We start from the raw sequence: 25,376 nt of genomic DNA on the forward strand, positions 1-25,376 counted from the left end.
TCACCGCAGGAAAAGTGCAGAAAGGTACACAAGGTGACAGAGAACAGTTCGGATGAACAGAAGTCAGATTCAGACTCCAGCAGTAAGGAATTGGGTTGTCTAAGAGTACACAATGTGGGTAATGAAGCAGACCTCCAAACTATCTGGGTCACACTTCAGATAGCAGGAGTCCAAGCGAAGATGGAATTGGACACTGGATCGGCATTGACGGTCATGAATAAGCAAGATTACAAAAGGTTATTCCCACATATTCCCCTACGGGATACGGAGATTGTATTGAAAACATACACGGGGCAAAGAGTATACCCCATCGGAAAGATAAAGGTAAAGGTGGTCCACAAGGGCAAAGAAAGCCGAGGAATGGACTTATATGTGCTACCTGAGGGAGGTCCACCACTACTGGGACGGGAGTGGATCAGGAGAATAAATATGGACTGGCATTCCTTAAAAGCACTAACGGTAGATTCCGGTAAAAAAGATGTCAAACCTAAACGATTGTCCAGAATATTGGACGATGCTAAAGAGGTGTTCCAACAGGGACTGGGAAAACTGAGAGGAATTACGGCAACCATCAAGGTTGAAGAACATGCAAACCCGAAATTTTTCAAAGCCTTATGCGATACGACCTGCTGTGGAAGCTGAGCTGGAAGGGCTAGAACGTTCAGGAGTACTGTCTAAGGTGGACTGGAGTGAGTGGGCCACACCCATTGTTCCCGTCATGAAGCGTTCATCGAGCAACAAGCCGGGGGAACCGGGGAAGGTTCGCATCTGTGGAGATTTCAAGATCACTGTTAATCCGGTGCTTCACACGGTGCAATATCCGCTTCCGCGGATTGAGGATATCTTCGCTTCGTTGTCTGGCGGGAAACACTTCACCAAGATAGACCTGGTGCAGGCGTACTTACAGATGGAAGTTGAGGAAGAGTCACGCCAGTATCTCACGATCAACACGCATAGAGGCTTGTATCGGTATAATAGACTGGTTTTTGGAGTGGCATCGGCTCCAGCAATTTGGCAGAGGGCCATGGAGCAGGTATTACAGGGAATTCAAGGCACACAATGTTACCTGGACGATATTCTGATTACAGGAGATGATGATGAGGAACATCTTGCAAATTTGGAACTGGTGCTCACCAGATTGAAAGAATATGGACTTCGAGTTAATCGCCAGAAATGTGAGTTCTTTCAGAAGCAAATCTCGTACTGTGGTCACGTCATTGACCAGGAGGGGCTTCACAAGTCACCTGACAAGATCGAAGCTGTTGTGAAGGCTCCCGCTCCGGAAAATGTATCCCAGTTGAGGTCGTTCCTAGGGTTGATTAACTATTACCATAAGTTCCTGCCAAATTTATCCGCGGTGCTACACCCGCTGAACGCTCTTTTGCAGAGGGGAGTGCCATGGAAGTGGAGCGAGGACTGTAAGAGGGCCTTTCGCAAAAGCAAGGCATTGATCACCTCAGAGGAAGTGTTGGCTCACTTCAACCCAACGCTGCCTATTCGTTTGGCTTGTGATGCTTCTCCATATGGTATTGGGGCAGTACTCTCACACAAGTTGCCAAATGGCTTGGAGAGACCAGTCGCGTTCGCATCCAGATCATTGACCTCCGCTGAGCGCAACTATGCTCAGATAGATAGGGAGGCTCTCAGCCTTGTGTGGGGAGTAAAGAAGTTTAATCATTACCTGCAGGGCCAAAAGTTTACGCTACTGACAGACCACCAGCCGTTGGTATCCATTTTTAACCCTAAGAAGGGTGTTTCGGTGATGACAGCACAGAGGCTTGTAAGGGGTTTTCCTCGAGAGGTTTCCCTGAGGTTTCTCTCTCTAGAAGCCTCTCTCTCTTGCACAGTAAAACTTTGAGTGGTTCGACCCACTCACCCCTTAGATTCTATAATCTGGACTTAGGTGCAGGAACTGCAATGCAGAGAAGACTCTTGTAGACCAAGTTTGATGAATAAAAATGAAATTTTATTGCAAATGGAAAAATATCAAATCAAATGCAACAAAGACAAGAGTACGGTACATGGGAGGGAAAAACAAATACAAACAAATCATAATGACATTATACTAACTAAGGCAAATATAGGCATCTTATACTCTACAAAGATCACCATGAAATAAAGAAACACATGGAACATCGAGGGACAACAACTCATGTTAATTGTACCCTTAAATCCACCCCGTTATTAAACCTAACTATCTGATTGTGAAGGGCCAGAAACATGCTCACCAATCCCACTAGGAAGTGCAAGGTTTTGAAAACGAGGCTGCTGGGGCTGCAACGACTGTCCGATTTTAAACTGTCCTTTTTCTCCGCTCTCTTTGTGACTGTCCGAGCTTGTTGATTCAAGCTTCCTCCAACGTCTTCTCCCACGCTGTGTCTTCCTCCTCAAGCTGCGTTCCGGGGTGCTGCGTCCTGGTCCTGTGTCTCAACTCGTCCAAGCTGTCCCTGGGGTCGTTGCCCCTGTCGCGTCGTGTCCCACTGCCGTGTCCTCCAAGCTGCTTGTTCAGCTTGCCTCGAGTGTCGCTTCCAACCCGGTGCTTCTGCTTGTTTCAACTGCTGAAAAGTCTCTTCAGTTATACCTTTCTTCCCGAGGCTTCACTTCCCCCCCCAAAATCAGGTGAGTCTTTGTTTTAACTTTTGGTGGGCTTTGAGCACAGCGGAGCAGTTATTATATTTTAAATCATTTTAAGCGGCTGGTAACAGGCCCATCTCTGGTTTGAAATGGCTTTCATTGTTTTTTAATTTCGTGCTAATCCTGTTACCGAGCCCTTGGTGTTGTCCTCATGAATAAGTTATTGTCTCTTTCATCTGGGTCAACATTTAGATGGCCTCTGTCTCCAGCCAGATCTTGAGTGGATCTGCATCTAATCCATATGCATGCCTGTGGGTCTGGCTTTGTTCTCTCAGAAACAGCTTCCAGAACTTGCTATGGGTTCAATCCACATAGTTGTCTGAGGTTGTGCAGGAACCATTTTAAAGTGTCCCAATAAGCTGGTCACATGATACAGTGGCCATTTTGTATGCCCCTTTTTCTGGGCTTCTTTTAAAACAGTCTTTAAAATCATGGCCTCTTCTGCCCATTGATCCTTATTAATATGAAATCCAATTTTGCGAATCCTACAGGCTCCAGAGATGGTCCCTTTTCCTAGGGGCACATCAATATCAGATTGAATTCAAAGGTACAAAGCAGCATGGTAATGCTGATGGGCTGTCGCGCCTGCCACTACCTACAGCGGAGGAGGCACCGACGGTTGACCCTGTTGAGTTATTTCACTCGACCATCATCGAATGTTTACCAGTCACCAATGCAAGTATTGAAAGAGAAACCAGGAACGACCCGACACTGTCCCGGGTCTACGAATTGACAGTGAAGGGATGGCCAGCACATGGTGATCCACTGTTACCGGCATTCTCAGCAAGACGAGAACAGCTGTCCGTCTGTCAAGGAACATTGATGTATGGAACAAGGGTGATTATTCCTCCTAAGTTAAGAGAGAGAGTTCTAAAGGAACTGCATGAAGGTCATCTGGGGGGAGTCAAGATGAAAAGCCTTGATGGGCTTATGTGTGGTGGCCGGGTATCGACCAACAGATAGAGGATCTGACGAAAAGCTGCTCAGGATGCCAAAAAGTTCAAAATGCACCTCCGATTGCACCGCTGCATCCATGGGAATGGCCTTCAACCCCATGGCAACGTGTACATATTGACTTTGCTGGTCCATTCATGGACTCCATGTTTTTAATTGCGGTGGACGCACATTCTAAATGGCCAGAAGTGATTAAGATGACTACCACTACCTCGGAAAAGACGATCGCGGTGCTAAGAACGATATTTGCAAGAAATGGATTGCCAGAACAAATATGTTCAGACAACGGACTGCAGATCGTGTCAGAAGAATTCCAGAAATTCATGAAGAAGAATGGGGTGAAACATTATACCTCTGCCCCATATCATCCGGCTACAAACGGGTTGGCCGAGAGATTTGTACAAACGTTCAAAAAAGCAATAAAGGCCATGAGCGAAGATCAGATTCCACTACAACACAAGGTGGACAATTTCCTACTGGTATATCGAAACGCCACTCATGCAGTGACAAACCAAAGTCCTGCCATGATGTTCTATAACAGGAGGTTGCGGTCCAGGTTGGACTTGTTAAAACCAAATGTGCGGAGGGAAGTCGAAAACAAACAGTTCCAGCATATAAATAACAAGACCACTCGGAGTTTCGAAATAGGACAACCAGTGTTAGCCCGGGACTATAAAAATGAGAAATGGCAATCTGGAACAATTCGGGCCAGACAAGGACCCCTGATGTACACGGTAGATATTGGTGAAAATGTAATACGACGTCATGCTGACCAACTGGTAGAATCGAGAACAAGGGTCGAACCCAGGGTTACGGCAGAGACAACCGTGGAAGAAGTTAGTGAACCTGAAGCATCTACCTCAGAAGTGAATGTACCTGATGATGATGTCCAATCCATAAGGGATCAACTAGATGAGTCACCCCAGCAACGAGAATCAGAGACCCCTGAAAGGCGTTATCCAACTCGGATCAGGAGGCCTCCTCAGAGACTGAATCTTTGAACTGTTTTGCATGAAGTTGTATATACATATATATATATGTTATTATGTTATGTTAAATGGGAGGATTGTGGTGTATGTAACCTGTTCCACCTTAAGAGAACTACCTTAAGAGATGTACTACTTTCTCTTGGCTGCTGTATACTGTAATACCGGTGGTGACCACACCGGTATATAAACGTTGTGTAGTGATTTGCTGGGCAGTTTAGCCCTGACCTCCGAATAGTAAAGACCTGTTAAAGTTATTCTTGTTGTCTGTGTCCAGTGATTTATAATAAACATAACTGGGACACACAGACTCAACACAGAGGTTATAACATTCTAATGCAATGGCAACTGCAGCTGACCTTGGTTCCCAGGCTAACTGCAGTCTATTCGACCGTGGCAATCTCTTGCTCACCCCAGGTTGTCTGGTGAAAGCCTACTCACAGATTTTTAAGCATAAGAAAAAGGGTTACATGTTATACATAATTCAGGTTATCATTGTATGCAGTTAATGATTATAAACTTCTACATTTAATCCTTACACATGATTATAGATCTCCGACAGTGCAGCGCTCCCTCAGTACCGCCCCTCCGACAGTGCAGCGCTCCCTCAGTACTGCATCTCCGACTGTGCGGCGCTCCCTCAGTACTGCCCCACCGACAGTGCAGCGCTCCCTCAGTACTGCCCCTCCGACAGTGCAGCGCTCCCTCAGTACTGCCCCTCCGACAGTGCAGCGCTCCCTCAGTACTGCCCCTCCGACAGTGCAGCGCTCCCTCAGTACTGCCCCTCCGACAGTGCAGCGCTCCCTCAGTACTGCCCCTCCGACAGTGCAGCGCTCCCTCAGTACTGCCCCTCCGACAGTGCAGCGCTCCCTCAGTACTGCCCCTCCGACAGTGCAGCGCTCCCTCAGTACTGCCCCTCCGACAGTGCAGCGCTCCCTCAGTGGCGCCCCTCCGACAGTGCAGTGCTCCCTCAGTGCCGCCCCTCCAACAGTGCGGCGCTCCCTCAGTACTGCCCCTCCGACAGTGCAGCGCTCCCTCAGTACTGCCCCTCCGACAGTGCAGCGCTCCCTCAGTACTGCCCCTCCGACAGTGCAGCGCTCCCTCAGTGCCGCCCCTCCGCCAGTGCAGCGCTCCCTCAGTGCCGCCCCTCCACCAGTGCAGCGCTCCCTCAGTACTGCCCCTCCGCCAGTGCCGCGCTCCCTCAGTGCCGCCCCTCTGCCAGTGCAGCAATGAACGGGCATGGGTTGGGGTGACAATAACACTTTTTTGGGGGAGGGAATTTACTTGAGGGAGATTGAGGGATAAAGATAGAAAGAGGGAGAGAGAAAGTTTGTGAGTACTGAAGAGCAATCTTTGTTGTGATGGTAACCACAGGGAAATCCACTAACACTTCTTTACCCAGAGAGTGGTAAGAATGTGGAACTCACTACCACAGGGAGTGGTTGAGGCGAATAGCATAGATACATTTAAGGGGAAGCTAGATAAGCACCTGAGGGAGAAAGGAATAGAAGGATATGTTGACGGGGTGAGATGAAGAGGGGTGGGAGCAGGCTCGTGTGGAGCATAAACACCGCCATGGAGCTGACGGGCCGAATGGCTTGTTTCTGTAATTCTTTCGGAAAACTCTTCCTCATTAATCTCCATCTTGTTGCCTACTTCTGTAAAACCTGAAATGCAAAATATACAGCACTTAAATAACAAAGCAATGAAAAATGTGCTGAGACAATAAGGAAGTTACGATAGATAAGAAACTATGCAGAAGAATGCAATATCACTTAGTGATGTGCCAAGAAAGACCATCTGAAAATACCAGCAGGTCTCCTGTAGCATTGCTGGAAAGTGTTCCGTGACCTAGATTGCACTTTCTAAAAATGATCATACGCCCATGGGAGGGTAATCGTGGCAACTGTACTGCCCTTCAATACAATCTCTCATTCTCTCTCCCCCTCTCTTTCTCTCTCTCTTGCTGTTTCTCTTTAGTTGAAATACAGAAAATGTGATGGAGTTATAGAACACATGACTGAGACAGGGTAAAAATATAACACAGCTCATTGATACAAGCCCTCCCAGATATAATACGTCTTATTATCTTTGCAAAATGTGCTTAAGGTGCAAGTAAATTCCATTCCCCCCAAAAGTGTTACTCTAACCCCAACCTACCACATTAGTTCACGTTTAAGACGTATCCGTTCATTGCTGCACTGTCGGAGGGGCAGTACTGAGGGATCGCTGCACTGTTGGAGGGGCAGTACTGTCGGAGGGGCAGTACTGAGGGATCGCTGCACTGTTGGAGGGGCAATACTGAGGGATCGCCGCACTGTCGGAGGGGCAGTACTGAGGGAACGCCGCACTGGTGGAGGGGCCAGTACTGAGGGAGCGCCGTACTGTCGGAGGGGCAGTACTGAGGGAGCGCTGCACTGTCAGTGGGGCAGTAATGAGGGAGCGCCGCACTGGTGGAGGGGCCAGTACTGTGCTGCACTGTCAGAGGGGCAGTACTGAGGGAGCACCGCACTGTCGGAGGGGCAGTACTGAGGGAGCGCCGCACTGTCGGAGGGGCATTACTGAGGGAGCGCCGCACTGTCGGAGAGGCAGTACTGAGGGAGCACCGCACTGTCGGAGGGGCATTACTGAGGGAGCGCTACACTGTCGGAGGGGCAGTACTGAGGGAGCGCCGCACTGTCGGACGGGCATTACTGAGGGAGCGCTGCAGTGTCGGAGGGGCATTACTGAGGGAGCACCGCACTGTTGCAGGGCCACTACTGAGACAGCGCTGCACTGTTGCAGGGCCAGTACTGAGGGAGCGCTGCACTGTCGGAGGGGCAGTATTGAGGGAGTGCTGCACTGTCGGAGGGGCAGTACTGTGGGAATGGTGAACTGTCGGAGGGGCAGTACTGTGGGAGCACTGCACTGTCGGAGGGGCAGTACTGGAGGCAGCGCTGCACTGTCGGAGGGGCAGTACTGGAGGGAGCGCTGCACTGTCAGAGGGGCAGTACTGAGGCAGCGCTGCACTGTTGGAGGGGCAGTACTGGAGGGAGCGCTGCACTGTCAGAAGGGCAGTGCTGTGGGAGTGCTGTACTTTCGGAGGGGCAGTACTGGAGGGAGCGCAGCACTGTCAGAGGGGCAGTACTGAGGCAGCGCTGCACTGTCAGAGGGGCAGTACTGAGGCAGCGCTGCACTGTCAGAGGAGCAGTGCTGGAGGGAGCGCTGCACTGTCAGAAGGGCAGTGCTGTGGGAGTGCTGCACTGTCGGCGGGAGCGCTGCACTATCAGAGAGGCAGTACTGAGGGAGCGCTACACTGTCGGAGGAACAGTACTGAGGATGTGCTGCACTGTCGGAGGGCCAGTACTGAGGGAGCACTGCACTGTCAGAGGGGCAGTACTGAGGGAGCACCGCACTGGTAGAGGGGCAGTACGCTGGAAGCACGGCACTGAGCGAGTGCTGCACTGTCGGAGGGGCAGTACTGAGGGAGCGCTGCACTGTTCCAGGGGCAGTACTGAGGGACTGCTGCACTGTCAGAGGGGCAGTACTAAGGGAGCGCTGCACTGTCAGAGGGACAGTACTGAGGGAGTGCCGCACTGGCGGAGGGGTAGTACTGAGGCAGCACTGCACTATCGATAACGAGTACTGAGGGAGTGCAGCACTGTTGCAGGGGCAGTACTGAGGGAGCGTTGCACTGCTGCAGGGGCAGTACTGAAGGGTGTGCTGCACTGTCAGAGGGGCAGTACTGAGGGAGCGCCGCACTGACGGAGGGGCCAGTACTGTGCTGCACTGTCGGAGGGGCAGTACTGAGGGAGAGCTGTACTGTCAATAACAAGTACTGAGGGAGCGCTGCACTGTTGCAGGGGCAGTACTGAGGGAGCGCTGCACTGTCAGAGGGGCATTACTGAGGGAGCGCCGCACTGACGGAGGGGCCAGTACTGTGCTGCACTGTCGGAGGGGCAGTACTGAGGGAGCGCTGCACTGTCAATAACAAGTACTGAGGGAGCACTGCACTGTTGCAGGGGCAGTACTGAGGGAGCGCTGCACTGTCAGAGGGGCATTACTGAGGGAGCGCCGTCCTGTTGCAGGGCCAGTACTGAGAGAGCACTGCACTGTTGTAGGGCCAGTATTGAGGGAGCACTGCACTGTCGGATGGGCAGTACTGGAGAGAGCGCTGCACTGTCGGAGGGGTAATACTGGAGGCAGTGCTGCACTGTCGGCGGGGCAGTATTGAGGTAGTGCTGCGCTGTCGGAGGGGCAGTACTGAGGTAGCGCTGCGCTGTTGGAGGGGCAGTACTGGAGAGAGCGCTGCACTGTCGGATGGGCAGTACTGGAGAGAGCGCTGCACTGTCGGAGGGGTAATACTGGAGGCAGTGCTGCACTGTCGGCGGGGCAGTACTGAGGGAGTGCTGCACTGTCGGAGGGGCAGTACACTGATTGCCAGCTCTGTGTGGTGGGCCGGGGGGGGGGGGGGGGGAGGGGGACAGCGCAGCCTGTGGAGGAGCAGTGAATGACAGACCGCAACTTCTGGATTTCTGCATTAGGCTAAATCATGAAGTTCAGTTAGTTTCAAAGGCAAAATGATGGCAAACACTGCCAGTTCGCCGTCATCGTGGACCGCAAAATCGGGGCCAATACAAAGACACTGGTGTGGATTTATTTTGACCCCAATTTATAATATACCGCTGTTGAAATTCACGAAAAGATTTTTTAAAGAGGATAAAAAGGCAGCTTTGGAGAATTACAAAGTTACAATTTGATCTTTTTCAAAGCAGTTTTATTATTGACTTAAACAGCACGTCTGAAACTGCCACTGTGCTGGCTGACTCCTCCCCACCCCCAAGGGCTTTTCACAGTGAACAAGTAATTAACCCCTTACTTCTACTTGCCACCTTGAATTGCTGAATGTAAAGACAAGTTGTATTAGGTTTATAAGTTTCAGCTCGAAGCGATACCACCAGGCTCACTACTGCGAAAATTCTTGTGGAACAAGTTCTTTTGAAGTCGGGAGTTGGAGGCGATCGCTGGTGATAATGGACAATGCTTTGTGGGCTGGGTCATGAAAGAAATGTGCACAATGTTCGGGATAGAACAGAATTTCCATATCCCATAACACCCGCAAGAACAAATCGAACAGTTAAAACTGAGATCTTAAAATACCCCTGAGTTTGATGGCAATTGGAGGAAGTGTGTTTGAAAGTATTGATGTCACACAAATTTTCCTACTCTGTTAAATTTTTCTTGGTACCTTTGCTTTCCGATTGATGTAAGCGTATGATTGTAGAATTTCATCATCCAGTGCTAAGAGAAATGGTACACGATTTTACTAAGTGCAATTTGGGAAGGAAATCAGGTGAATTGACATAAGGAGAATGTGGGAACATGATAAACCATGTACAAGCAATTAAAGGGACTGTTTAAAGGAATAAATAGGCAGACAGGAGATGTTGTATCAGAACAACAAAGACTATAAGAAACAATTGATCACAAAGGCAATTATGTGTACTTTGTATGGAGGTTTTGGTTTAATTAATTAGATCAAAAGGGGTTAAATGATTGGTTCCCAAGTTTTATATCAGGCAAACAAATGAAAATCTAGAAATTAAATGGGAATATGTTTTGGTGTAAGGAGCAAAGATTCGGATTGGTGTATTATGTCAGGAAGCAAAGAGACATTATTTTGGAGGCAATAAAACTTCAATTTCCTGATACACATCACTAATTATGGGAATTATTGATGAGATAATTTAATGATGGGACTGTATCAAGCCTCTCATTGAATGGACAAGCAGGAATGTTTTTATCAATTAGATGAAAGATCCTTTTTGGAACAGAAGGTAGATTTTAACATAATTTCTTAAAGCAGGTTTCTCCCCCTCGGTAAAACATGACTTAAATGTTTCCACAAGACACAAAATCAAGCACTCACAAAATGTCTTTCTGTCTCTCAGTGACAAAAGTAAAATGAGCTGGCACAAACATGGCAGCAAACAGTGGGCTCCTGACTATACTGACTTTGAATGAAATGGTCCCTAAGGGCTCAAGGCAGTAAACTTCATGGCAGAAATCAGCCATCTCTTGATCTGCTCCTGTTGCCACAATTACAAGCCCGAGTAGGACAGACACAGTTAAGCAGAGTCTCAGCCTCTTGGTGTCCACTCTGATCACTGCTGAACGCGCTGAATGACTCTGCACCTTCAGGTGGATCTGGTGTTTGAGCAGCGAGTTCAGATCTTTTTATGCTGTATTCTGAAGATATTTTTGATTACTTTAGGCAGAAATATTAAATGCTGAAGACAAAAAGCAGCTAATTGATTCTGGAATTGTTTCTTCGTTCCAACATTGTGATGGATTTAGACATCATTAACTCCCTGAGTGTCAGCTCCAGGGAAGTCTGAACACCTGGGGCAGCCATTTTATAAATGATTCCAGTGTAGGTGTCTACGTACTCCTGGCAAAAAATACTGAACTCGGAGAGGTTCAACAGAAAAGGTTTAATTGTTGAGACTGCATGTTGAACACAAAATGGCGTCAGAGCCTACACCAAGTCCGACTGCCTTTCATCAGTCCACAGCTTCGACTGCTCCTCCCCCGCTCTGGGCTTAACTATGTTGCAGATCGAGTTTCTTAAAGGTGTGATCCTTCTTAAAGGCATGACGCCTGATTTATAGTCTACGGACCGAAAAGCAGATTGTGTCCTTTCTGTGATCGGTACGCTACACAGCTCCCCCCAGAATCCGCTAGTAGGGAGTGTACGAACCGGCGTGGCGGCTTGGTGGCACGGCCGGAACGGCTCTTGGCGGTTGGTGTCGGGAGCGGGGCGGTCGGACGCGTCGGGCTCTTAGGCAGTCTGCCCCGCGGTGGGGGTTGGCCCACTTGAACGGGTTCGTCGGGCTCTAGGTGCGCCAGCTTGAGCCGGTCGACCGACACCTTGTCAGTTCTGCCGCCCACTTCGAGGAGGAAGAGCTTGTTCCCCGTCTGGAGTACCTTGTAGGGTCCGTCGTATGGGGGCCGTAGAGGTCCTCGGTGGGCGTCATGGCGCACGAAAACAAATTTGGCCATGTGCAGGCTAGGTTGTACACGGGTTGCTGGTTCGCTGTGCCGGCCGGTGGGTACCGGAGAGAACTGTTGTGCTCGGTTGGCGAACGCGCGGCGTTGCTGGTCAGCCGACCAGGGGGTCGTGGCAGTGGGCAGGAACTCTCCGGGTACGCGCAGCGGCTGGCCGTACACGAGTTCCGCCGCCGAGGCTTGCAGGTCTTCCTTGAGTGTAGGCCAAGTAGCACCCACGGGAGGCGGTCGATCCAAGCCTCGTCCTCGAGGCTGGCGCAGAGGGACGCCTTCATGGACCTGTGGAATCGCTCACACAGTCCGTTGGCTTGGGGGTGGTAAGCCGTAGTGTGGTGAACGGCCACCCCGAAGTTTCGGGCGATGGCGGCCCACAGACCAGAGGTGAACTGCGGGCCTCTATCCGACGTCATGTCGGAGGGGACGCCGAACCGAGTGACCCAGGTACCGATGAACGCCCTCGCGATATCGGCGGTGGTGGTGGACGTCAGTGGAATGGCCTCAGGCCAGCGGGTGGTACGGTCCACGATTGTCAGCAGGTGCGTTTGACCTTGTGATGGCAGCAGGGGGCCGACGAGGTCGATGTGGACGTGGTCAAACCTTCTTTCTGGCACGGTGAACTCCTCGAGTGGGGCTTTGACGTGCTGGTGGATTTTGGCACGCTGGCAAGCTATGCAGGATCTGGACCAGATGCGCACATCTTTGCGCAGGCCGTGCCAGACAAATCGGTTGGCCACCAGTCTAATGGATGCGCGGGTGCCGGGGTGTGAGAGGCCGTGGACGATGTCGAACACCCGTTTTCGCCAGGACGCCGGGACTACGGGGCGGGGTTGCGCCAAGGAGGTGTCGCATTTGACTGTGACGGTGGATGGGCCGCAGGCGACGTCGGTCAGTCGCAGCCCTGGGAGGGTTGTGGGCGCGGAGAGCAGATCGGGGTCGGTGCGTTGCTCCGCTGCCAGTTGAGCATAGTCCACTGCCAGGTGGGCGCCGTGGACGGTGGGGCGGGATAGGCAGTCGGCCACCACGTTGTCTCGACCGGAGACGTGCCGGATGTCCGTGGTGAATTCGGACACCGCGGCGAGCTGGCGTTGCTGCCTGGCTGACCACGGGTCCGCAGATTTCGCCATCGCGAATGTCAGGGGTTTGTGGTCGACAAACGCGGTGAAGGGGCGGCCCTCCAGAAGAAATCTAAAATGGCGGACTGCCAGGTTCAGTGCGAGGAGCTCGCGGTCAAAGGCGCTGTATTTGGCCTCCGGGGGGCGCAGTTGGCGGCTGAAAAAGGCCAGCGGTTGCCAGGCCCCGTCGACCCACTGTTCGTACACGGCGCCGACCGCGTGGTCGGATGCGTCCGTGGTGAGGGCCATCCTGGCGTTGGGCTGTGGGTGAGCGAGCATGGTGGCGTCGGCGAGCGCCTTTTTGGTGGAGTCGAAAGCGGTCAACATGTCCGCCGACCACTCGATCGCCATTCTGTCTTTCTTACCCCGGAGGGCTTCGTATAGGGCCACATGAGGGAGGCCGCTCCGGGAATGAAGCGGTTGTAAAAGTTGATCACCCCCAAGAACTCCTGGAGGCCTTTGATGGTGGTAGGCCGGGGGAACTGCTGGACGGCTTGCACCTTGGCGGGCAGGGGAATGGCTCCGTCCTGCGTGATGTGGTGGCCGAGGAATTCGATCCTGCTGAGGCCGAATTGGCACTTGGCTGGGCTGATGATGAGCCCGTGCTCACTGAGCCACTGGAACAGGGTGCGGAGGTGCTCGATGTGTTCCTGCTTGGAGGAACTAGCTACCAGGATGTCATCCAGGTAGACAAAGAGGAACTTCAGGTCCCGGAGGACCGAGTCCATGAGCCGCTGGAAGGCCTGGGCCGTGTTTTTGAGGCCGAAGGGCATTCGGAGGAACTCAAATAGCCCAAAAGGGGTGATTATGGCCGTCCTGGGAACGTCCGTGGGGTGGACTGGCACCTGATGGTAACCGCGCACCAGGTCAACTTTGGAGAAGACTGAGCGGCCGGCCAGTCTAGCCGAGAAGTCTTGAATGTGCGGTATGGGGTACCGATCCGGCGTGGTGGCGTCGTTTAGGCGCCGGTAGTCCCCGCAGGGGCGCCATCCCCTGTCGGGTTTGGTGACGATATGGAGTGGGGAGGCCCAGGGGCTGTTGGAGTGGCGGATGATGCCGAGCTGTTCCATTGTGGCGAACTCGGCCCGCGCGATCTCCAGCTTGGCCGGGTCCAGCCTGCGGGCGTGGGCATACACCGGTGGGCCTGTGGTGGGGATGAAGTGTTCTACCCCGTGCTTAGCAACTTTCGCGGAGAAGGTCAGGTTGGTGAGGGCTGGGAACTCAGCCAGGAGTGCTGAGTAGTCGTCTGTTGAGTGGGCGCGGCACTGCCACGCCATTTCGGCGGGTTGGGGAGGGGCCATGGCGCCCGGGATAGGTGACATGGTGTTCATGTCCACGAGGCGGCGCTGAGGCATGTCGACCAACAGGCCGTGGGTGCACAGGAAATCTGCACCGAGGAGCGGGGAGAGCACCTTGGCGGTGATAAACTCCCAGTGGTAGCGGCGGCCTGCGAGGTCGATGGTGACAGTGCGGGTGCCATACGTCCGGATGTCGGTGCCGTTGGCGGCAGCCAGCGCAGGGCCGCGGCCACCTCGCTGGATCTCGAGGGCGGACGCGGGGATGATGCTGCGCTGCGCGCCCGTGTCGCATAGGAAACGACGTCCGGAGGCGCTGTCCGTAACGTACAGCAGCGCGCCTGCTTGCCCCATGGCCATCGTGTAGGCCGGTGTGGGGGCAGTTGGAAACGTGCAGGGATGGCTGCAGCGGCGTGCCCGTGCGCCGAACCGGATATGGAAGTAGCAGTAGCCCTGGGTTGGAGGGCTTGGGGGACGTGGGGGCCTGGGGGGCCTCGTGGCCGAGCTGTGTGGCCGCGCGATAGAGGGTGGAGCGCGCGCCGACGCTGCGGAGGCCAGGTCGGGGGTGACGGCGTGGTTGCAGCTGGCGGACAGGAGCTTATCGGCTTCGTCGGCCAGGGCCTCAAGGTCCGTGAGGCTGGACGCCACAATCGCCGGGCGGATGCTGGGAGGTAGTTGGCGGATAAAGAGCGGGCGGAAGAGGGAGCCGGGCAGTTTCTCGTCGGTCAGAGCAAGCATGTGTGAGAGCAAGTCTGACGGCGTGGAGTCACCGAGGCCCGGGAGGTCGAGGAGGTGGCAGTTGCACAAAAATTGGGAGGCTGTGAATTTTTTAAGGAGCGCGGCCTTGAGATGTGCATACTTGCCTTCCTCCGAAGGGTTTTGTAGTGTTGTCCAGACTTTCGTGATTGTGGAGCTGCCCAGGGAGGCGAGGAGGTAGTCGTACATCATTGCGTCGGTGGTGATGCCGCGGAGTCGGAATTGCGATTCGGCTTGAAGGAACCAGGCGGTGGCTAGGTTCTCCCAGAACTCCGGCAGCTTCACAGAAACTGCGTTTGTGTCAGCCATGGTTACGCTTAGGAGTCGTCCTGAGCGTCGGGGTCACCAATGTAGGAGTCTACGTACTCCTAGCAAAAAATACTGAACTCGGAGAGGTTCAACAGAAAAGGTTTAATTGTTGAGACTGCATGTTGAACACAAAATGGCGTCAGAGCCTACACCAAGTCCGACTGCCTTTCATCAGTCCACAGCTTCGACTGCTCCTCCCCCGCTCTGGGCTTAACTATGTTGCAGATCGAGTTTCTTAAAGGTGTGATCCTTCTTAAAGGCATGACGCCTGATTTATAGTCTACGGACCGAAAAGCGGATTGTGTCCTTTCTGTGATCGGTACGCCACACCAGCGCTCAGACTGTGAGGCTGATAAATTCCCCAGTAATACAGCAATAACATTGGTGACGTGTCAGGAGTGGCTTGTTCTGTATGTTACAATTCAGCCTCACTCCCAAAACTCTTTCCTTGTTCTCACTGTAAAAGGCAGCTTCCATTAGCAGGCCCACACCTCGGGGTAATTTTGACTTTGCTGTGATGTCAGATCAGCCGCCCGTTATACATCTCTCCAATAGAAATGAAAATCAGGAGAGATGTATAACGAGCGGCTGATCGGATATCACCCGTTTTATACTATCCGCCAAAGTCAAAATTACTCTTTGTTTAAAAATGTGTCTGAAAATCCACGGTTGTCTCAGTTGGTAAGTTCTCCTGTGTTGTGGAACTGAACCATACAGACCAGGAAGGACCCAATGGGTGAAATTTGTCTTGGACGGCAGCACAAATCGTGCGACAGCGGATCGGCCGCCAGTTTTACACTCCGCCCGGTTCCATTGGAGTCAACAGAGAAGAAAATCGAGCTCCTGCCCAGGACAGGTTTCAGCCCCTGGTTTAATCTGCAGTCTGTGCTGAGTTATCGGATCTCAGACAGGTGAAACGGGCGGCCGATGCACATTTTTCGCTACCATCCAAGATGAGGGGTCTAGACAGAGTAGATAGAGAGAAACTGTTCCCATTGGCGGAGGGTCATGAACCAGAGGACACAGATTTAAGGTGACTGGTAGAAGATCCAAAGGCGACATGTGGAAAAACTTTTATACGCAGCGAGTGTCTGGAATGCACTGCCTGAAAGGGTGGTGGAGGCAGATTCAGTCATGGCTTTCAAAAGGGAATTGGATAAGTATCTGAAGGAAAGAAATTTGCAAGGCGATGGGGAAAGGGCAAGGGAGTGGGACAAGCTGAAGTGCTCTTGCAGAGAGCCAGCACGGGCTCGACGGACCGAATGGCCACATTCTGTGCTGTAAGCATTCTATGATTCTATGATGCTAAGATCTGGACCAAGTGATTGTTCTACTTTGAGGTCTGCCAACTTTTTAAGTACCTCCTATTTTTATCTATTTTTATCCTATCCAATATTGCTACGACCTCCTCCTCTACTGCTACATTGGCAGCATCCTCTTCTCTAGTGAAGACAATTGCAAAGTACTCATTTAGAACCTCAGCCAAGCCCTCTGCCTCCCCAAGAAGATCTCCCTTTTGGTTCCTAATCAGTCCCACCCTTCCTTTGACTACCTTTTTACTATTTATATGTTTATAAAAGACTTTTGGTTTCTCTTTTATGTTAGCTGCTAATCTATTCTCATACACTCTATTTGGCCCTTTTATTCCTTTGTTTTTAGATATTATAGACTCGAGTGGTTTACTAATAACTGAAATAAGACTAACTAGACTATAATTTTCTGCCTTGTCCTCATCTCCTGTTTTGAATAGGATGGCATATTTTGGCACAATTTTCTCTTCTACTGAATTTTGGAAAATTATAGTCAAAGCCTCTGCTATTCCTCCCTAGCTTCCCTAATGATTCATAGCTGTAAACCACGCAGTCCTGATGAGTTGCCTACCTTAAGGTTGAGCAGCTTCTTTAATACTATTTACATAGTAAAGTTCCCCTCCACCCATCTACCTCTGATGGTTCTACATCTCAATATCCACCTCCTCTTTGAAACCAACATACTCATTTAGTATCACTCTGTTCCCTGACTCTCAAATACAAGTTTGCTTCCTTGTCTCTTGGTGGTTCTGCATCTACCTGGCTTTTCCTATTAAGAATAATATACCTATACAAAGATGGCTAGTTGTTGCCTCTTTTGTTCTTTTTGCTCATTTTCGTACATACATCCTCCTAGCTTTTCTAGTCTTCCTTGTTGTAGTTTTCCTATCTATGCTCTATATTTGTCCTGGCTTTCATTTTTATTATCTGCGTCGGTTCTTTTTTCAGTTTCAAATTTGATCTACTTCCCCTTATTCACCTTTAGGACCCCAACCTTCGGTGCACTGCCATTGTCCTTACTGGAATGTGCCTGATTTGCACCTTTCCCATTACTGATCTGAGATTCTATTTGCCAGCTTTTCCTTCCATTTTGTTTGGGCAATGTCTCTTATTAACTTGTTACAATTTGCTTTTTCCAGTCAAGTACCCCTGGCCCTCAGCTTTTCATTTTCCTTTTCCAACTCTTACACTGAACCTAATTATATTGTGATCATTGCCTTACTTCTGGGTTGTCTACTCGCTCTGCTTAATTATACAGAACCAGGGTCAAGCAATGCTGCCTTCCTTGTTGGAATAGCAATATACCGACTGAGAAAACAATCCTGAACACACTGCAAAAAAACTCAATTTCCTTTCCACAAACATTTTTCCTATCCCAGCCTAACTTTTGAGAGTTAAAATCTCCTAAAATTATAACTCTTATCATAACACATGCCCCTCTGCAAATTTCACCTACAACTTCCTTTCCTTTGTCTATCATATATCCTCATTAATGTGACTTTCGTGCTCCTTCCGGCCCCACAGAAATCCCTACAAAAAACTTGTACTTACTTTTTTCTGAGCAATATGCAGCAGTTCCTTTAAGGACCGCTGGTGAGGCTGCTGCATGCCTGGTTCCAATGGGTGTAGTGTGCGTGGTCCCATCTCCGCCCAATGGTACCTCAAAATCACATTGGGATCCTATGTACGTCACAGGATCCTGATTAGTATACAATCCCTATCACTTAAATGCACACGTTTAAATTGGGTAAATAGCACTAGCCAATTTGTCATTACCATTATTGTAAATGACCAAGTTGGCGCTAACAGCGTCAGTTATTTCGGGCAGAAACAGGTGTTCAGTGAGTAGTTCGCACCTTGTTAAGGTGCAATTACCTGTTATGCTTCTCTGTGTGGAGCCAGACGAGGAATTCAGGTGAAGAGAAGCTGGGCGAAGTTGACTGATCTCTGCGGACAGCATCAGTCTGGAAGCGCCAGTGAGGAGTTCGTGGTTCTTTGCCATGTCCTGTCAGTGTGAGAATCGTGCAAAAATTTTACAGAATGATTAGTGTGCATTGCACCAGGGAATAGCGTGAGTGGGTTGGAATTATAGAGCGCTGGGTTCCAGCAGTGCCTCCCGTGTTCCTGATTAATACAGGAGAGTTAATCAGCGATGGGGGAGATTAACGGGCTTTTAATGGAACCATTAACCATCCACCGTGTATAGAGGGGAAATCGCGTTAACACTGACGCGCCCACTGTAAGCAGCGGGGACTGTCCTAAAAGTAGGTTCCCGCCTGAAACAGGTGAAAGGCCCCGGCGAGAACAGCAGTGGCCAGGCTGGGACTGGGAAGAGGGCAGCAGGTGGTACACTGCCATTATCATCCTGTTCCTGCTGGGCAGGAGGCTGTGAAAATCAACTCCATATACAAGGAGTCAATTTCCTCTGAGCACACATTGCTTTACAAAATTTTCAAGGTTTTGCTCACAATAGCAATTTCAGGAAATCTTCCCACTATGTTTGCAACGTCACTAATGTGACCAGATTGGTTATCTCTATTACTACGGTGGGGTTATTGTAAACAACAACAACTTGTATTTATATAGCACCTTTAACATAGTAAAACATCCCAAGGCGCTTCACAGGAGTATTAAAAGACAAAGAAATTTGACACCGAGCCACATAAGGAGAAATTAGTGCATGTGACCAAAAGCTTGGTCAAAGAGATGGATTTTAAGGAGCGACTTAAAGGAGGAAAGAGAGGTAGCGAGACGGAAAGGTTTAGGGAGGGAATTCCAGAGCTTAGGGCCTAGGCAACAGAAGTGTCTCCGCTTCCACCACTTCTGTCGGCAGCGAGTTGCAGGTCCTCACCACTCGCTGTGTAAAAAAGTTTTTCCTCACATCCCCCCTATATCTCTTGCCCAAAACCTTAAATCTGTGTCCCCTAGTCCTTGAACCATCAACTAGTGGGAAAAGCCTTTCCCCATCTAGCCTATCCAAACGCATCATAATCTTGTACACCTCTATCAAATCACCCCTCAACCTCCTTTGCTCTAATGAACACAAATCCAGCTTCTCCAACCTGTCCTTGTAGCTAAGATCCCCCAATCCCCGGAACCCTTCTGGTAAATCTCCTCTACACCCTCTCAAGGGCCTTCACATCCTTCCTAAAGTGTGGTGACCAGAACTGGATGCAATACTCCAGTTGTGGCCTAACCAGCGCTTTATAAAGATTCAGCATAACTTCTCTACTTTTGTACTCAATACCTCTATTTATGAAGCCCAAGATCCCATATGCTTTGCTAACCACTCTCTCAATATGTCCTGCTACCTTCAGGGACCTATGCACATTAACTCCCAGGTCCCTCTGCCCCTGCACACTCTTTAAAACTGTGCCATTAAGTGTATATTGCCTCTCCCTGTTCCTTCTGCCAAAATGCATCACCTCACACTTCTCTGTATTAAACTCCATCTACCACTTTCCTGAAAGGAACCAGGCGAGTGCAGTCCCACCCAGCTGGACGACGGTGGAGAGGCGTTGAAGAAGGATGGAGTGGTCAACCATGTCAAAGACTGCAGACAGGACAAGAAGGACGAGGAGGGATAGCTTACACCTTTGTCACAGTCACAAAGAATGTCATTTGTGACTTTGATGAGAGCCGTTTTGGTACTGTGACAAGGGCAGAAACCTGATTGGAGGGATTCAAACATGGAGTTGCGGGAAAGATGGGCATGGATTTGCGAGGCGACAACATGTTCCAGGATTTCGGAGAGGAAAGGGAGGTTGAAGATGGGGCGGTAGTTTACAAGGACGGAGGGGTCAAGGGTTGTTTTTTTGAGGAGAGGGGTGATGACGGCAGATTTGAGGGAGAGGGGGACAATACCAGTTTCATCCACACAAGACCGTGTGAAGAATTAAGAATAAATACAGGACACCAGCAATTTATTAAAAAAAGGTAAAGATTTCATTAAATCAAAACTGCTAAATAGTAGACAATTTGTTTCTTAAAGATATAAGTTGCATTAGCTGGGTGGAACCGTCAGTCCTCTGGTGCATTCATTTTTACTGGATAAAAATTAGAACAATTTTCTTTTTCTTCCCACTCCTCTTAAAGGCATTGGCTTTAGTTCTTTGAATGCTGGTCCCTCCCTGGTACCTGACCCATTAATCATGTGTGAGCTTTGACAGTTAGTGTTGGCAGGCTATTTGACCACAAGGGGCATCAGCCAATCATCTGCTTTCATAACATCAACACAGATCCGCTTCCAGCAGAGTTTGCCGGATAGCAATCAGCAGTGGGGAACCCTGGCTGATTTCCCATTTCCAATCCCAGAGGTACTGTAGCCCTGTTACCGCTGTCCAGTTGGACGCCAGCTAACTCTGCACAGTCGGAGATCAGGCCTGGGCCTGTCCCAGTCGGCATAGCCTCACTGGGCCATTGGGGATGTGGAACCAATTTTACTTGGTTCTGATCAAGGATCTTGCACATAAATTGTCAGGTGTTGGTAGTCTATTAGCTGTGTATTCCCGTGCTACATCAAGTAAGCAAGTGAGTCAAAAGCCAAATACTGCGGATGCTGGAAATCAGAAATAAAAACAGAAAATGCTGGAAACACTCAGCAGGTCAGGCAGCATCTTTGGGGGTAATTCTAACCCCGCAAAACGGGTGGGTTTCGGGTGGGATGTGAAAATTAAAAAATTGTCAAACCCGCCTCGGGCCAGCCCACTTCCAGTGTTAACGGTGGTGGGATGGGGGACAGGCAACCAACCCGCTCCCAGGATGCAGGTTGCTGATTTAAATATTTGAATGAGGATGTGTGCCTCAGATTTTATCTCTTGTCCAGCTTTAACGCTGGCTGGCCGGGTTTCCCCGGGTGCTAAAGGGAGGACTGGTGCATGGAACAGGAACAGGCTGGAAGTGCCTTTCCAGCTTGTGGGCCAGGAGCAGCAAGTGTGCTTCCCCCCGGCCCCCAAGCTAACCTGCTTCATTCCCCGGGATCGGAGCCCCCATGCAATCAGACCCCCCCACAATCAGATCCCCCCATGATCGGACCTCCCCCCGCCCCCCCGCACCACGATCACTGATCCCCCGGTGATCACCGACCTTCCCGATGCCCTCATCTCTGCCCCAATCTCTCGCCAACACCCCGGCCCTCGAAGCCACACTGTATCCCCCTCCCCCCACCCTTGCGATCTCTATCCCTGTTCCTGGGCTGCGGCCTTTTCAGCAGCCTCCCACCCCCGCCCACTGTCAATCAGGCTGGCTTCCGGGTAGAGATGATGTTGAAAAAACCCACTCCCGACCAGAAATCCTCTCTCCTGCTTTGAAATCTCACCCCAGTAAAGATCGGGGGCCAATGTTTCCGGTTGATGAGCAACTAAGCTCTCGATCTCTGCAATCCTGATTCCAGCACTAACCTTTTCTTCAGTTCCTCCATTCTCTCTCCATTCTTCTGTGTATCATCCATTAGGCCGTCCATTTCTAGGGCTGGAGAAACCTCCAACCTGAAGAACTTCAGTTCGACAAACACATCAGTACAATCTGGAGCTACAATCACTGGGGAACCAATCGACCCTCTCTCTAAACACCTCTGTTGATTTTTGAAATATGTTGCTGATTCCCATTAGCTTGGCTATTCACAAAAGAAACAGTGTAGGATCTCACCATAGAACAGTTTTGAATCTGTCATAGAAACATAGACATAGAAGATAGGAGCAGGAGTAGGCCATTCGGCCCCTCGAGCCTGCTCCGCCATTCAATGAGATCATGGCTGATCATCCAAATTCAGTACCCTGTCCCTGCCTTCTCCCCATATCCCTTGATCCCGTTAGCCTTAAGAAATATATCCAACTCCTTCTTGAATATATTTAATGAATTGGCCTCCACTGCCTTCTGTGGTAGAGAATTCCACAGGTTCACCACTCTCTGGGTGAAGAAATTCCTCCTCATCTCAGTCCTAAATGGCTTACCCCTTATCCTTAGACTATGACCCCTAGTACTGGACTCCCTGGCCATCGGGAACATCCTTCCTGCATCTAGTCTGTCCAGGCCTGACAGAATTTTATAGGTTTCAATGAGATCCCCTCTCAATCTTCTAAACTCCAGTGAGTACAAGCCCAATCGACCCAATCTCTCCTCGTACGTCATTCCTGCCATCCCAGGTATCAGCCTGGTGAATCTTCGCTGCACTCCTTCCATGGCAAGAACATCCTTCCTCAGATAAGGCGGCCAAAACTGCACACAATACTCAAGGTGCGGTCTCACCAAGGCCCTGTACAACTGCAGCAAGACATCCTTGTTCCTGTACTCGAACCCTCTTGCTACGAAGGCCAACATACCATTTGCCTTCTTAACCGCCTGCTGCACCTGCATGCTTACTTTCAGCGACTGGTGCACAAGAACACCCAGGTCTCTTTGCACTTCCCCTTCTCCCAATCTATTGCCATTCAAATAATAATCTGCCTTCCTGTTTTTGCCACCAGAGTGGATAACCTCACATTTATCCACATTATAATGCATTTGCCATGTTTCTGCCCAATCACCCAACCTGTCCAAATCGTACTGGAGTTTCACGACATCCTCCTCACAGCATACCCTCCCACCCAGCTTTGTGTCGTCTGCAAATTTGGAGATATTACATCCAATTCCCTCGTCCAGGTCATTAATATATATTGTGAACAGCTGGGGTCCTAGGACCGATCCTTGCGGTACCCCACTAGTCACTGCCTGCCACTCGGAAAACAACACGTTTATTCCAACTCTTTGCTTTCTATCTGCCAACCAGTTGTCTATCCAAGTCAATACCTTGCCCCCAATCCCATGTGCCTTAATTTTACACGCTAATCTCTTATGCGGGACCTTATCGAAAGCCTTCTGAAAGTCCAAATACACCACATCAACTGGTTCTCCCTTATCTATTTTACCAGTTACATCCTCAAAAAATTCCCGTAGATTAGTCAAGCACGATTTACCTTTTGTAAATCCATGTTGACTTTGTCCAATCCTGTCACTGCTTTCCAAGTGCTCTGCTATTACATCTTTTATAATGGACACTAGCATTTTCCCCACTACCGATGTCAGGCTTCTGTACATGCCTGCCCCTTTAAGCCAGAACCTTGTCGCCACTTCTTCCTCTTGTCCGGCAGAGGACGCTCACCAGCTGTGTTTCTGAAGTCGATTATTTATTGTGGAGTCCTTCCAGATAGCAACCAGCGGAGGGCACTGCTAGCTATCACATTTGGCTCGTCTGCAACCCAGCCTTCAAACTAACCCTCCCCTTTGTGTCCAATTAGCCCTGGATCACCCACCTTCTCTCAGTGTCTGGACAGTCACTCCATCCACTGGGACTCACGATGAGCCATTAATGGGTAGCCTAACTTCTATCAATCTGGACCTTAGCTGGGTCCTGCTTTATGTGGACAATGAGGTAGCCCCACCACCATCGTCTCAATCCACATACGTACAGCACTAGGGTAATCAGTTTTACAAAGCATTTTAGGGGTACCTTTTAGCAAAAAAAAGATTGTGGGGCTGGATTTCCTCCATCCAGCTTCGCCGCTGTTATGAATGGTGATCCACTCCTGAAGTGATCTCCCTGCCCTCCGGATAGGCATTAAAAGAGATGTCCATCCTGCCTTTTGCGTGAATGTTAAAAGCTCCCGTATTGTAAGAGAAGAAGGGAGCTATTCCGGTGACCTGGCCAGTATTCCTCCCTCAACCAACACCGCCACAACCTGATTAACTGGTCATTCATCTCACTGTTGTTTTTGGGATCTTCCTGCCAAAGTAATCCATTGTTTGTGAAGTGTTGAGGTATTTCTGAGAGGCGTGATAAGGTGCGATATAAATGGAGGATATGAAAAAACCCTTGGCATTTTTTCAGCTACTATACTAGTCGACCACCGGTGGCATTGCACATGGGGAGTCAAGATTAAGCGTAGTCTTCAAGTGAAGTGAGGTTAGAGAGCAGGTGCTAACTGGACCACAGTGTGCAGACATCATCCTCGTTTTAAAGTCATGCATTCTGTTCTTAATTGTATCTAATATTTTGATTTTTAAACAGCAAAAGCAGTGGTAGTTTGGGAAGGAGTGAAGTACAATTGCCTGGGACATAGGAGTTTGGCTGAGGAGCAGGGAGCTGGAAAATTGAGACTCTACAGCCCCACCATTGTCAGGAGGGTGTCATTACAGTGTGACATGTTTACATAGGCAAATGTGGGCATCGTAATTATAATGGGGACAAGTTGACATAAAAGTATGACAAAAATGTCACAATAGGAAGTAAGGTTTTACAAACAGAAATCACATATAAATGTACGCTTTTTAATATCTTCTTCTTAGGCAGTCCCTCGGAACCGAGGATGATTTGCTTCCACATTAAAAATGAGTTCTCAGGTGACTGATGAGTCCAATGCGGGACCTACAGTCTGTCACAGGTGGGACAGATGGTGGTTGAAACGTCTGAGTTCCTGGGCAACGAGAGCAGTACGGCGTTCCGGTCTGTCATTGTTGGGGTTGTCCATGACGTTCCAGGTCCCGAACTTCATTTTAAAGGGTGGAAGATGCCTGTGCGTGAATTCTTTTAACATGGGGTGGCCGTTGCACACCAGCTACCACACGGGCTTGACAGAGCAAGGTCTTGGTCCAATGGCAAGGGGATCCAAGACGATTGGAGACCAGGTTCTGCTACAATGGCCTAGCACACACACACAAACATACTCCTACTGTCCTCCTCCCTCCTTCCCGCAGGTCCTCTCTGCCTGGGTTTCGTAGGATGCATTGTGGTCCTCCTGACCTTGCCTTTGGCCCATGCTGCACCTTCCCTGGGCCCCGACCCCGCTGCTGGTCAACGCTGCGCCACTCCTGGGCCTTGACCTCGCTGCTGGGCTCGTCCTCGCTCCTGGGTCCTGGCCTCGAACACATAACCACACCTCGCACCGTAACAGTAATATACCCCACACCCCTCACTATAACAGTGATATACCCCACACT

The 25,376-nt window shown here is 50.2% G+C and overlaps 1 protein-coding gene across 1 annotated transcript in view; it reads right to left on the minus strand.

Moving 5' to 3' along the window:
- Positions 1 to 25,376, minus strand: part of LOC147113013 (uncharacterized) — a 194,336-nt gene that overhangs the window by 20,795 nt on the left and 148,165 nt on the right. The window contains exon 3 of the mRNA XM_085998237.1: positions 7,066 to 7,465. Within this exon, the coding sequence (XP_085854363.1) occupies positions 7,066 to 7,465 (400 nt within the window). The remainder of the gene's footprint in view (positions 1 to 7,065; positions 7,466 to 25,376) is intronic.

The sequence above is a fragment of the Somniosus microcephalus genome, chromosome 9 (assembly GCF_052327205.1).
Source record: "Somniosus microcephalus isolate GS21.2 chromosome 9, FLI_Smic_1.0, whole genome shotgun sequence".
Lineage (NCBI taxonomy): Eukaryota > Metazoa > Chordata > Chondrichthyes > Squaliformes > Somniosidae > Somniosus > Somniosus microcephalus.